General features: G+C 38.1%; 1 protein-coding gene across 1 annotated transcript in view; it reads right to left on the bottom strand.

Moving 5' to 3' along the window:
- LOC142334917 (uncharacterized) overlaps positions 1-15,487 on the bottom strand; it is a 67,927-nt gene extending 52,440 nt beyond the window's left edge. Inside the window, exon 1 of the mRNA XM_075383245.1 lies at positions 15,041-15,487. Within this exon, the coding sequence (XP_075239360.1) occupies positions 15,041-15,446 (406 nt within the window). The 5' untranslated portion in view covers positions 15,447-15,487. The remainder of the gene's footprint in view (positions 1-15,040) is intronic.
- Between the last annotated feature and the right edge of the window lie 260 nt (positions 15,488-15,747).

Here is a 15,747-nt window from a genome sequence, read left to right as displayed (position 1 = left end):
TAAGTCCGAAACCAAAATTGATCGATCTAACCTTTTTGATAAACTTTTACACCACGCATCGAAAAGGAAGAGGAGTCCCGACAAACTTCAATTAAACATTTAATCCGAAAATCAACAAGGAGGCTCGGTAATGTGCGTTCGCACATTAAGTTCCGACCCCGCTAATCTTCATTTTTCACTTAATTCTCTACCAAATGAGGAAGAGATTAAAAAAATTAACATATCAACATATCGTTCAACAAATTACTAAAAGAATAAAAACAATCTGCCTTAGACGGCCTGTGGCACCTGTAACTACCATAATATGACTACCAGAAAACGCGGCGATAAAAATCAAATAGTTACAAATTTTAATTGCGACCAAAACTCGTTGTCCGTTTTTTGAAAACCATTAATGACCAAATCAAAATGGCATCAGATAAAACTTATACTAAGAAGATTAATATGTACTTTATCGAAACAAAATATGGGACTTTTCTTCAATGCGACTTGGTAGCAAGTCGACAAGAAATGAGCAAAAGGGCAGAGTTTAATAAAACATAGCTTTTTTGAAAAGAAATAATTTCGAACTGATTAGAAACATTATGCATCAAATGAAATCATTGAGAGATTCTTTCTTATTTGCAGAGAGAACGATTGAGATCTTTCATTATCCAGGATATGTCATACGACAACAAAAAGAACGACAAAAAAAGGCGAAAAGGAAAAATTTGCACGAAAAAATTTGAATGATAAAATTTGCACGAGAACGATGTCTCAGCTACTAAATATAAGATTGTCTACTAAAAACAATTAATTCTTCGATTGGATTTTTTCAAGTGACAGCATTTGTGAATAAAAGGACGCCCATTATTGTGATACTGCGAGAAGAAAACAAAAACCTACAAAAAAGGGGCGAACATGCAAAAATCACGATTATTTTTAGAAAACTGGTTGTACCAAGAACAAAGACCATATGAGTAAACTAAAACCACCATGGAGAGCCATTTGTTTTTCAATTTACAAATGATATGACTTGTCTATAAAGATGCCAAGCTACAAGTTATCAGAAATAAGATCGGCAAATCTCAAAACAAAAATTTTCAAAGTCATAGCCAACAAAAGCTTTCGACTAAAAGAGTAGACAGTTTGTCTTGCAATTAATTGGAAAACTAATTCAGCCTATAATTAGTGAGAATAAATAATAAGACTAAAAAATAACATTAAATACAAGCTGAACTAAAAAATTTAACAAAAAAACTTTATGAAACCACAGTGTCGAAGCCATTAAATTTATAAAATATTAACCGCGGGAATACAAAACATTCATGTGCGTCTCTTTCGATCATCTTAAAGTCTTTTTGTAAAACCACTATCACAAATTGACAGCAAATTGTCTTCTATTAGGAAAAAAGTTTGACCTGTATTTCATGAGAATAAGCAAAAAGTTGATCAAAATAATATAAAAAAACTTTCAATTTCAAAAGTCCATGAAATTTCCTAAAAACAAATACATTCAATAACATATGAGACATTAGGTCACAACCAAATGCATGAAAAAAGTTCATTCAAAACCTCTCGAAGAAGCCATTCGGATCTTTAAATCATACTGCAAAAAGAATTTTAATTGAAGGCCGAACACTAGATTTCAGTTAAAGTCCACTAAAACTCTGCCTCAAAGCCATAAAAACCCTCTGATTCTCTGAAAACAAACTGTATCTACGTTCGGCCTCATGTTTACGTAGGTGGAAGTTGTCTTTCTTGTAGCCGTGAAAAAAAATTTTGTCAGTAATTAACATTTAAAAAAAATATTTCGAAAAAAGGCAGCACCAAAATAGAAATTAAAAAGATTCAGATTCTAAGAATCCATGATAATATCAAATCTATCCCTGATTTTGCCGCGCGCCCAACCAACCACCCAAGTGTTCCAGGTTTTTGCAAACGACACCAATTGTTGAGTGAAATTCTTCAAAATTTAAAAGAAAACAACAATGCATTTTGTATAATTATTGAGTTAAATCTGCAAAAAACGGCAAAATTTCAATTCCAGAAGACTTTCATAGAGCACCTAATTTTAACTAGCAATCTTTTGGAGATTAGGGTTTTGTGTTCAGGTTTCTAGATCACTAAACCTGACAAACTTTAACAAATTGGACCAAAAAGCATATTTTGTGCCATTTTTGATGAAAAAATTTCGAATTGTGAAAATTTTATCAAAAAATTTAGCCAAACAAAACTTCAATCAAACAATTCAGCAACGCCCTTCTATCTCTAACGGTAACAAAAAACTTTAAGATTTTATTTTATTTTAAATTATATTAGCGAAATTGTTCCAAACTTTTGCAAAAATTACTGAAAATGTGAACAAAAACAGTCGAATGTTCACAAAACTTTAAACCTCGATAACTCCCTGTAAAAAACGAAAATCGAAAAAAACTTTTTAATTTCATATTCTAGGTTGTACGAGCTTTTTAATGATACCACTCATAATTCTCTACGATGAATATATCGATCGGCCAACATGGTCTGAACAAAAAAACAGTTCAGTATATAGTTCCTTACTCCCCACTAAAGTGGGGGTCGGAACAAAAACATAATAACAACGAATACTTTAATAAAAATTTTATAGTTGTTGTAGAAAAGTTTTATATTACATTTTGTCTTTACTGAAAACTGAAATAAATCAGTAGGGTCAGCCTTAGACTGAAAAATATTAAGCAAATATATTCACAATAAACATCACAAGCCAATAGTGATAGCATAATTGAGTCTATCATTTCACTAAAACTATCATGAATTAGATAGCGAAACAGCACACTCGTCTACATTGTTTTTGCAAACGCTCAAAGTCAGTTGAACTAACACTCGGAAGCGACACGCCCTTGTAATTTTGAAACTGTTAGGGGGTTTTCAACAGAAAAAAAGACTTCAAACTGATTTTTACTCGCTTTTAGACACCCCATAAGAAATTCTAAAGGCAGTGGACGCAAGAACACGCACTGTTTCTTTGATGATATACACGTCAATAGATCTGGTACGGTTGCAGATCATATAAAACTATATCATCTTATTATATCTTATCATATTCGCAAATTATATGCTGATAACCTAAGAATTAACTTGTCGAAATGAAATTCGCTAACACGGAAACTGAACAACTCTGTTACAGTTTTACTCAAACAGAGACAATGTCTCGCAAAACCAAAACTACAACTTTAACTCTGAATCCTCCGAGAAACCTGACGAAGTTACGTTGTATCTTAGAAGCAAATTATTGTTTTTTGCTCAAACATGCCTAACTTAATTTTACTTCGTCATCCATTTCGAACACTCCTGACAAAAGAATGAACTCCGTTTTTGACCTCTGAACATGTTGAATATTCATTTTGAATATTTTATATATTGAAATTCATATGGCACACGCAACAGAAATTCCTGTTTGTTTCGAATTGCGAAACATGTGTTAAATGCCACGCCCCTACAGTGGTAAATGGAGCTGCCTGAGATCAACGATCAACACTGGTTTCGCAAAAATTGCTTTCGCAATGCGCTTTATCAATTTCAATAAAAACAAATTGTTATGAATGAGTTTGAGTTTCTGGGATTAGTCTGACCTGTGAAATAATTAAAAAAAACCGTTTGTGTGGAGAAGCATTTACTGATCGCCGAGGAACTTTTTTTCGTAATGGAGGAATATTGTTCCAATAAATCATGCAATGGTGGACGGACTCGTTGCATTGATAAACTTCTTCCCTTCTATTTTAATATTCATCACATTTGTGGCACAAAAAGGGAACCAATTGATTTACTTTTCCTCAATCAAATCAAAGGGAAGCAAAATTGACACACAGAAATTGTGGCGAAATTGCAGTAGCCCCACATTATCCCGCAGTTTCGACTCAACTTCAAACATATATATATCCATGCATCCATATTTATATTTGACAAAGCACAAAACAAAGCGAAACAAATAAGTACCACTTTTTCCTGCTCCTTTAATAAAGTAGTCAAGAAAGAACTGTTTTCTGCTCAAGAAAGAACTCATCTCAGCACGCGCACAGTGAAACAAAATCACTCAACTGAAGACATGCTTATCACAAATTTCATCTCAAGATCACTACCTCCGTGCAACGTTCAAATCAACATCCTCTACCTCAGTACAAAATACTTCTAGAAACACTGAATACTCGAACAGCGCTATTGATTCAACAGGAACAGGACTTTTTGTGAGGAGAATTTTGAATATCAACTAGGCCAACTACTTATAAGAAGGTTCCTGGCCCGTGTCACTTCTAAAGATGCTGTTTTAACTTGAATCAGGTACGCAGTAAAAATAAGGATGAGGATCAATGCAAGTCAACGGGCCCATACATTTATAGATTCAGGCGGGATTCAATCTGAAATTGGGCTGTTTTTGGCTGCAAGGTAGCCTTTTAGTCACCGAGATACCCTCAAAAGATCTTTTAGAAGAGGTATTAAAAAAACAATTTGTGGGTACAAAAACAGTTTCATCAGAATTGTATTAATCTACATGATGTTCCACGCAATATATATCTGGTTCAGTCTGAAAAAAACACGGTATAATCGATAATTCATCCCCTTCCAATATTCTCTGAATTTCAGTGAAAAAGCGCCATTTTCTATATCTCCCGACAGATGTAACTCACAGGAACAAACCACTAGCAGTTCAGAAAGGAACGTCTTGCCAGACTCCTCAATTGGTTTAACACAGCAGATAAGTGAACTGACAATAAACGATGACGTATCTCGTTAACTGATTCCAGTTGGAACAGTCCTTTTCAATCCCGAGAGAAAAAAAAATCTATATAAAGTCCAATCTTGGAGCACGATTTGGTCAGGCACTTGCAGTGGGGTCCAAACTACGATAAATGTATGTGCTCTAAATCAAATTGGGCGTATTCACAATTCACACAACTTTTGTCATTAGCGAAAAAGATACCGGAAGATCTATCTGCCCGCATAGACGGGTTGATTCAAATCTGCAACACTGGGAAGTGATTCACCGGGCCCCAGTAACACCCGAAGCGAGTTACCAGTTTTGAACACTGTTTGCAGTAAAAAATTTTCCAAAGATTCGCTATATACTCGTGATGTTTCGTATGCTGTGGTCCAGGATTATAACGTCAATCATAGATGGTTGCATCTCAAATCCAGATTGTGTTGATAACTGGAAAAAGTTTTTCGCAGTTAGCAAATTCGTTTTGCGTGCTTCCAACAGAGGGGTAAAAGCACAAGCAGAATCAGGAAAACGCAATGATGAATAGATTTGAGAAATAGAGATCGGGTGAGTATGCTGCCCTTTGGTACGAAGCGGCTTCAATGAAGCAAGCAAAAGTAAAAGCCACAGCATAATGGAAGCGCTTGCCTCCCGAGCGAAAACACTTTGTCTTCAAGGACAAATCGGAGGGGAAAGCACCCGGCAACAGAAAAACCCTCATTGCACTCATCCAGGGAAAACAAAAATCTTGATCCGATGGAAGACAATAGCTGCGGACCTTCTGAATTCGATGAAGCAAAGGTCTTTTTACAGCTTCAGTCTTATTAGAGTTTCGCAGCAGCTGGGCCGTCCAAATTGTACCCACAACATTTTCTCCACGCAATCAATTGTTCAATTTCCAATCAACCAAAGCAAGCAATGAACTCCCTAACCAAAGTAGTGAACTTGGTTAAATGAAGAGAAAAAAGTGGGGGCATACTCCAAATTGATTTCAGAAACGCAATTAATTCGGTGAAGCGCAGTCATTTCCTCGTCTCAACAAAAGTTTTGATGCCTAATGTCTTTTGCATCCTTTGTTACTCGAAGCATAGTGATTTGTTCTTCAATAGCTCAAGATTGGACACTCTGCCAGGAATGCAACAAGGAGATCCACTTGATCAAATTTTGTTTTCACAGCCCATCTGGCCTCTTATTGTCGAAATTGAAAGCAAAGTACCAAACCTCTCGCAACATTGCTGGTATCTCGATGACCGAATTATTGCAGGTATCGAGATCGAATTTGTTAAAAGTTAAATTTGTTTGCTATTTCTCCCAGAATCAGGGGAAACATTCGATTTAAAACTCAGGAAGGATAAGTGCGAGCTATGGTTAATCGAAAGCATGACGAAAGTAGACAGTTTCATCAAGGAACTGTGTAGGTGGAATTGAAATTCTAGGAGGTGCCATAGGATCTGATGCTTTTGTCTCCTCTTGTTTACTTAAACGCGTTAAACAAATAGGGGAACTCCTATAAAAACTAGCATATGTGGACGATCCACAAAGTGCCCTTGGTATTTTGCGTTTTTTCCTTGGTGCCCCCCAAATGGTCTACCCTTTGCAATCAATTCTCCTTCGGATGAATCAGAGAAAATGCTGCAAAATTGAGACTCGGTTCAGCGTGCAACTTTTGATAGTATTCTTGGAGTTTTCATTTCAGATACCTTTTGGGACCAAGCATACCTCCCAATCAATAAAACCGGTGTAGGAAAAAGAGATCAGCAGATCAAGTCCAGGCTGCATACGTTGACTACCTTTTTCAATCCTCTGTTCTTGCAGGAAAACAAACAGGCCAAAATCAAACTGAACATATCTCTTTTGTTCAGGCAATTGAATAATTGGGCACAATTGCTACGACATATTGCTCTCAAAGAAAAGTCCAGGAGGAACTTGATAACTCAGCCTACGACAATTGTTTTAGGAAAACAAAATTCCATTAGAGAAAAACCTTGTTTGCAATCTCTTTCTCTACTGCAGTCTGAAAAATGGTTATTCGCAACCCCCATTCCAGCTCTGGGACAACGCCTATATCCCAATGAGTTTTGTGTTGCTCTTTAATACCGATTGGGTGCTAAATAGTTCGAGAACGAGAGAAATTGTCCCTTTTGTAAATCTGGGACGCTATATGTAATGGGCGACCATGACTTGTCATGCCATGGTAGGGGTGATACTATCTCTCGTATACGAGACAAAATTATGTCAGCCTGCTCGGGAGCTCTTTTGTCTCTTTTCTGTGAATAGAAGAGTTTACTACCCGACAAAAACTCCAGACCAGGCAAAATTTTCTATCCTGTATGGAATGCCGGTCAACCAGCAGCACTAGACGTTACCGCCATTTCAACCTTGCAGTCAGGATTCAATATAAATGCGTCGGAGAAGAGTGGTTCTGCCGTGTCAGCTGCTGAGGACAAGAAGTACGAACAGTGGGCCCAGAAATGTAGTGAAGTCTCAATTTAATTCATTCTTCTGGCTTTCGAGTCAGTTGTGTTTCAAAGACCGTTCGTAAGACCCTCAAACAAATCGCTACTCTGGCTAACAGAATTTTGCAGCCGATGGGGTTGTTGCTAGGTTTCAGTAGGTTGTCTCAATCAATATCAGCTACAGCAGTTTTGGGGTCCGCAATCATGCTCTTAGCAAGGAATGCGAGTTTAAAGGCACATATGAAACGCGAGCCAATCCTTGAATCCTTATTCAGATAACGTTTACAGTTGTATCACTTCTCTTTGAGCTCTTAGCCTGCTGCTGCAATGTGCTGTTTCATTGTTGTTTCCGAATTTGAAAATATTTGCAATTTTCACCTTGGTTTGCAAAAATATGCAATTTTTTCGAAGAAGAGTGGTTTCGCCCTGACAGCTGCTGAGAACGGCAAGTACAAGCAGAATGCCCAGAAATGTAGTGAAGTCGGATTTCAATTCATTGCTCTGGCTTTCCAGTCGTTTGGTTTTCAGAGACAGTTTGTAGGACCTTCAAACGAATCGCTACTCTGGCTGATAACAGATGTTTGCAGCTGGCGGGGTGGTCGTTAGCTTTCAGAAGGTTATCTCAATCAGTCAGCAATTTGGGGCTCCGCAATCATGATCCTGGCATGGGATGCGAGATTAAAGACAATATGAATCGCGAGCCAATCATTGAATCCTTATCCAGGTTAGGAGTATCCCAATTGAAAATCAGATTGTGGGGTTCCACTATCCCAATTGAATAACCGATTGTGTGGGTTTTATTTTCACCTGAAAACTCGATTGTGAGGGTTCTACTCATCCAATTGAAAACCCGATTGTGTGGGTTTTGATTCACATAAAAAAACATCATCAGTGACGAGGGGCCACTAATCCGAGTTTTTGATTCCAATTTGGATTATGAGTTTAAACTGATAACTAATGGCATGTCAATGAGTAAAAAAGTCGAAAAGTCGACAAAGATTAATTACCAAGCGATTAGATCAATCATCTAACAAATACGATTTTGTTGACAGTGGTAACTTTAACTTAATATAATTGAATCAAACAAAAAATTAAATCCAAACACACCCGCGGAGCGAACAGCGAATACCACAATAAAACTAAACGTGCCTGGAATTCGCCTTCCGATAAGTGGTTCAAAAATGTAGCAGAATCTGTAGCTATTAAAATGTTCCTTAATACATCAACAATAAAGGAACAATGCATGCCAGACGTTCGTGTTCAAAAGAGCAACTTAACAAAACTGGGTCACCCGTGACAAAGCAAACGACCATACCCGGCGAGCACAATATATGAAGAAGAGGTATACAAAGGCGAGAAAAAAGCCAAATACGTGAAAGAAATATAAATGAAAATGGAAATTTGATAACAAAAAGATAAACGAAGGTTTTTCAGTGGCGTTTTTTACAAGCTCAAACGTTTCATGGGCCCTTAACTTTACGATAGTCCAAAAATCTAGAACTTAACATCAAGAAATCTACATACATTCGCCGCCATAAAGCTAGCAAAATAAATCTGAGGATCAAAAGATGTTTCTTCAAAATTATCTTGACCGAAAAGGAGGCCAAATGTACCAAAGTTGTACGGGTTTCAAAGTACTCAACCGAGTTATAACTCTCTCGATTATTTTCAAACCCGTACAACTTTGGTATATTTGGCGTCCTCGTCGAGCTCTTATTTCGCTTTCTAGTCGAGTTAGTTGTTACTTAAAATGCAAGTTTCAGGAGGAGCTATTGAACCACTTATCAACTCGTATACTTATATTCTGTAGGACGTGGCTTTTCGATCTGCTGCGCTGGTGCGGGTGTAATATTGGTTGATGACTCTTCCTCGTCAATTACGTTTACAGTGATATGGCTTCTCTTCTTAGCCTGCTGTTGCAATGTGCTGTTTCTTTTACGAATTTGCAAATATTTGCAATTTTTACCTTGGTTTGCAAAAATTAGCAAATTTGACCTTCAGCTGTGAAAACTCCCAAATATTTGCAAATCTGACATGAATCTAGAAAAATTTGCAAATAACTGCAATTTGATATTAGGTTTGCAATAGGAGTGTTCAATTGATTTTCTCTATCGGTTATCCGAAAACGCTTAAAATTGTTTGTTGAATAAAACAAAAACATAGAGATAACTTCGGTTATTTTACCAGCCGCTGGAAAAATAACCAATGTGATCTCTATGACTTTCTTTTATTCAACAAACAATTATAATCGTTTTCGGATAACTGATAGAGAAAATGATTTGAGCATGCCAGAATAGATGGTTGAAAACTTACTAAAAGTTCTTCGCAGTACCACATTCTGAAAAGACAGATTTTCCTATATTCGCCAGATATCAAAGGTCAGAGTTCGTGTTTCAAGCAAGATCACGTAACTCCACAAAAGTTTTTTCAAAGTTCTGACTAACATGAATCCCTACGGGGTGGATGCGGACGTCTTGGGGCATGAGTCGAGACGTTAGCTGGAGCCACTCAATATGAAAAAGAAAAAAAAGGCCAGAAAGGGGAAAACCAAAAACTAAGGCAAAACCATAAAACAAAGGTCGATGCGGATGTCTCGGGGTATGACTCGAGACGTTAGCTGAAGCCATTCAATATGAAAAGGAATAAAAAGAAACGAGCATAAGGACAAAACAAAATTAGGGCAAAAATTCAAAACAAATGTGGATGCGGACGTCTTGGAGTATGACTCAAGACGTTAGCTGAAGCCATCAAAATAGTAGCAATTTTCCTAAAAATCTAAATCAAAGAGGAAAAATCTAAAATTAAAGCAAATAAAGGTGGATGCGGACGCCTTGGGGTATGACTCGAGACGTTAGCTGAAACCATCCAAACACACACTGCCCAAGCTTTTCTTTAGTAAAGATTGCAATTATGTGCTCGCATATATGTGTGTCTGCCTAGATGACTAATATTTATACTAACTAAAGAACTGATGGACCTCACATCAGAAGGATCAGTGTGGGAGACTAGACTGATCACGGGAATCAGTCTAGGTCTTGAAGCTGATCTAACTACAGGGTACCAGTAAGGGAGGGCAGCATGATCGCGGGAGCCATGTTGTGGTCTTAATACTGACCCACACTCTAAGAACACCTAGCACTCAATAAGGTTTCTTTTTTTATTATTATCTAGAATAAAGGACACTTCAACTCAAAATATAGAATAAATTACACAACAAAAATATAGAATAAACGGAAGTGCAGCTTTTAACTTAAGATTTCCCTTCTAGAGGATTTCTAAGACCCCTCGGTCTCACTGTTAACTCCTGTAATGCCTGACCAATCCAAACGAAGGCCTTGGTCAGGTCTCTGTCGATCACCGATTAGTATTTGACCGATCACAGGGCCTTACACCCTGATCGAGAAGAGGTCTTATTTTCAACCAAAATTCAACAGGAAACTTCTCCCTAATAATACACAACACATAGAATAAGTGTTCTTGCAGTTTCATACCTGAAAACTCGATTGTGAGGGTTCTACTAATCCAATTGAAAGCCCGATTGTGTGGGTTTTTGATTCACATAAAAAATCATCATCAAAGTGACGAGGGGCCACTAATCCGAGTGTTGCTTTGATTCCAATTTGGATTATGAGTTTAAACTGATAACTAATGGCATGTCAATGAGTAAAAAAAGTCGACAAAGATTAATTACCAAGCGATTAGATCAATCATCTAACAAATACGATTTTGTTGACAGTGGTAACTTTAGTTTAATATAATTGATTCATACAAAAATTTAAATCCAAACACATCCGCGGAGCGAACAGCGAATACCACAATAGAACTAAACGTGCCTGGAATTCGCCTGCCGATAAGTGGTTCAAACATGTAGCAGAATCTGTAGCTATTAAAATGTTCCTTAATACATCAACAATAAAGGAACAATGCATGCCAGACGTTCGTGTTCAAAAGAGCAACCTAACAAAACTGGGGCACCCGTGACCAAGCAAACGACCAACCGGCGAACACAATATATAAAGAACAGGTATACAAAGGGGAGAAAAAAACCCAAAACGTGAAAAAATATATAAATGAAAATGGAAATTTGATAACAAAAAGATAAACGAAGGTTTTTCAGTGGCCTTTTTTACAAACTCAAACCTTTCATGGGCCCCTAACCTTACGATAGCCCAAAAGTCTAGAACTTAACATCAAAAAATCTACATACATTTGCCGCCATAAAACTAGCAGAATAAATCAGGGGATGAAAAGATGTTTGTTCAAAAGTATCTTAACCGAAAAGGAGGCCAAATGTATCAAAGTTGTACGGGTTTGAAAGTACTCAACAGAGTTATAACTCTCTTGATTATTTTCAAACCCGTACAACTTTTGTATATTTGGCGTCCTTGTCGAGCTCTCTTTTCACTTTGTAGTCGAGTTAGTTGTTACTTAAAATGCAACCCAAGTTGAGGTGCCATCCGGAAGTGACCTCTAATCAGACCAAGTCAAACGCACATGGTGTGTTCCCAGACCAAAAATTACAGGGTCTGGGATTTGGTTCCAGTGCACAATAGTAAGATCAGAGGTAACTTCGGTCTGGGGATGGTATGATCAGAGGTCACTTCGGTCTGGGGATGGTATGATCAGAGGTCACTTCAGTCTGGGGATGGTATAATCAGAGGTCACTTTGATCTGGGGATGGTATGATCAAAATTCACTTCAGGATGGGAATGTTCTGATCAGAGGTGGATTCAAGCGCACATTAGTCTGATCAGAGACCATTTCGAGCGGAATTTTTTTTTGATTTTTTGTTTTTTTTACAGAGAGATGTCGGCTCTGTCAAGAGGCAACAAAAAGCAGCATTCTGATCACAGACAGATCTAAAGTCTGATGTCTTTGATCAGAACCAAAGGGGTCCAACTGATTGAACATGTCAGTCCACTTACAAGGAAATTTTGTTTAACTGTAGTATACGATGTTTTCTATGGAAAGCTGTCTGAATTTATTCATTGAGTTGGAAATATGCACTAATGTATACTAAATAATTTTTTACTCAGCAGTTGGGTTTTCTTTTCTTTAGCAATAATACTTTTAGAATAGTCTTGTCTTTAGATGAATATAATAATGCGAACATCATTTCGTATGAAATGAATATATTATAACAAAATTCGTGCGGTGAGGTGATTTTGAGTGCACGATAGTCTGATCAGGATTAACTTTTGAGCGCACAATAGTCTGATCAGAAATGATTTTGAGCGCACAATCGTCTGGACAATGGTCTGGGTTTGAACTGAGCCATGGTCGCACAATCGTCTGGACAATGGTCTGATTATGGTCTGATCAGAGGTCCTCTCCGTCTGGGAGGGTCTGATAAGAGACAGTTTCGAGCGCACTTAGAGCGTACACGGTGTTTCGAGCGCACTGTTGTCTGATCAGAGGATACTTTGGTCTGGGAGGGTCTGATCAGAGGTAACTTTTGTCTGGCATGGTCTGATCAGGCGTCACTTCCGGATGGCACCTCAACCTGGGAAGTTTCAGGAGGAGCTATTGAACCTCTTATCAACTTGTATACTTATATTTTGTAGGACGTGGCTTTTCGATCTGCTGCGCTGGTGCGGGTGTAATATTGGGTGATGACTCTTCCTCGTCTATTACGTTTACAGTGATATCGCTTCTCTTCTTAGCCTGCTGTTGCATTGTGCTGTTTTAATGTTTTTTTTTTCACGAATTTGCAAATATTTTTGCAATTTTTACCATGGTTTGCAAAAAGTAGCAAATTTGACCTTCAGCTGTGAAAATTCCCAAATATTTGCAAATCTGACATGAATCTAGAAAAATTTGCAAATATATATGCAATTTGACATTACGTTTGCACTAGGAGTGTTCAATTGATTTTCTCTATCGGTTATCCGAAAACGCTTAAAATTGTTTGTTGAATAAAACAAAAACATAGAGATAACTTCGGTTATATTACCAGCCGCCGGCAATATAATTGATGTTATCTCTATGACTTTGTTTTATTCAACAAACAATTATAATCGTTTTTGGATAACCGATAGATAAAGTAATTTGAGCATGCCCGAATAGATGGTTGAAAACTTACTTCGCAGTACCACATTCCGAAAAGACTGATTTTCCTATATTCGCCAGATTTCAAAGGTCAGAGTTCGTGTTTTAAGCAGGATCACGTGACTCCACTAAAGTCTTTTCAAAATTCTGACTAACAATTTGAACCATTAGGGGGTTGATGCGGACGTCTTGGGGTATGAGTGGAGACGTTAGCTGAAGCCACTCAAAATGAAAAAGAATAAAAAGGAAAAGAAAGAAAGGGCAAAACCAAAAACTAAGGCAAAACTCTAAAACAAAGGTGGATGCGGATGTCTTGAGGTGTGACTCGAGACGTTAGCTGAAGCCATCCAATATGAAAAAGAATAAAAAGAAACGAGCATAAGGATAAAAACAAAATTAGGGCAAAAATTCAAAACAGAGGTGGATGCGGACGTCTTGGGGTATGACTCGAGACGTTAGCTGAAGCCATCAAAATAGTAGCAAGTTTCCTAAAAATCTAAATCAAAGAGGAAAAATCTAAAATTAAAGTAAACAAAGGTGGACGGGGACGCTTTGGGGACGCTTTGGGAGACGTTAGCTGAAACCATCCAAAAACACACTGCCCGGGCTTTTTTAATAAGGCTTGCTATTATCTGATTGCATATATGTATGTGTGCCTAGATGCCTAATATTTATACCAACTAAAGAACTGATGGACCTCACATAAGAAAGATCAGTGTGGGAGACCAGACTGATAACGGTAATCAGTCTAGGTTTTGAAGCTGATCTAACTACAGGGTACCAGTAAGGGAGGGCAGCATGATCGTGGGAATCATGCTGAGGCCTTGATACTGGCTCCATACTCTCCTTCCAGGGCACCAGTAAGGGAGGACAGCATGATCGTGCGAATCATGCTGAGGCCTTGATACTGGTCCCACACTCTGTTCCCGCTTGGGAACAACCACTCACCCCCGCAAGGGCGAAAACAACCGCCTCAATAAGAGGTATAAACTACAAGCCTTTGTACTCTCAGTGCATAAGCCGTCTGACTGTCCTCTGAAAGGGGGGCTGACTGTAGGTGGTGCGCAGAGGGTGCCTCTCTTTCTCTTTCTCTCTAAAGACTTCATTATTGTTTTCCATTCACCAACATCAAAACCAATGACAAGTTACTGTACTCTCAGCGCACAAGCCGTTTGCTGGTTCTCTGAAAGGGGGGACTGGCAGCCAGTGGTGCACTGAGGGTGCCTCTCCTCTTTCTTTTCTTTCTGCTTCTCTTACGACTCTACTCCTTCACTCTCTCCGCAAACCCCTCTCTCCAAAACTCCCTCTGAAACTCCTTTTCTGGCACTCCCAGGCTCCCTCCGCAAAAACACCCAAACCAATCTCACTGCCTCCATCCTCCAGACATGTGCTTAACACAAACCACAACAAACCAACGAAAATACCAAAACCAAATGCAAACCAAAGTGAAAGCGCGGTTTAAAGGATGGTGTAAACTTCCACCTGAGAAATCGCAATTAGCAGTTCACTGCTAATTGAACACATTAAAAATCAAAAATCAAAATTGAACCACTATGGGGTTAACTACGAATGTCAGATTAACTCAGTGACTTCATCATGACCAGTTAGCCCACAAAAATTATAGGTTACCTGGTTCTGATGAAGTCAGTGAGAAAATCACAGAGAAGTCACAGTCTTTCAAGCTTTAAAATTCTGAGTTTTAAAATCCTGTAGTGCATATAGGAAAACCTGGTATTGTAGAATATGGCACTGCAGAGATGTGAACCTAAAACCAGTAAAAACTTGCACCAAAGAGTTTCAGTTTCTATTCATGCATTACCTCTCAGGATATCGATCTCATACAAAGCTGTCAGAACTTCCAAGCAGCTTGTTCTGGTTCGTTCAACTATAATACCGCACAACTCTGTAACTGGAAGGACTCGCTCATGATGCTTCTTGATGACGTCACTATATCGTTGTCCTTCGGAAGTTAGCAGATCAAGTCCCATCCCACAAAAAGAACTCGTGGGGCAGAAGAGAGCCTCTGACCAATGAAACTGCGCCATTCTTCGCGTGCAATTTGATTGACCAATCACGTCAGATAATGGTACGGTAACCAAGGTGACTGAAATTGGAGTTTTGGGCAGCTCGAATTGACACAGCTCAAAATTACTGCATTCTTGGGCAATAATTGGACTGAAGACGAGCATTAATTTGTATAAATATGTATGTATATTTAACTGCATTTTTGTTTTATTTCCCTTTTGCGGCAGTAAATAATGGCCGAGAGAATGTGCTTGTCTGGTGGCTGTACTTGATAGTTCCCTGCAGGTGGAGAAGGACAAAAACCTTTTTCTATATTTGTTCCCGGATAGTATGTTATGAAATTGATTAGCAACAACGTACATCATACATACTAATTAGAAGCATGTTTTATGCATTCTCATCTTTCTGTCTCAAGTATAGACAAAGAGAAATAATTGATACCAGGTGGAATAAGTTTTCAGACAATTTTAATTCCAAGTTCAAATGTTACCATCTTAATGA

Source organism: Convolutriloba macropyga, chromosome 2 (genome assembly GCF_964194025.1).
Source record: "Convolutriloba macropyga chromosome 2, txConMacr16.3, whole genome shotgun sequence".
In the NCBI taxonomy this organism is placed as follows: Eukaryota; Metazoa; Xenacoelomorpha; order Acoela; family Convolutidae; genus Convolutriloba; species Convolutriloba macropyga.
Note: the sequence above shows the minus strand (reverse complement) of the source record. Positions and strands in the feature narration are given on the sequence as shown.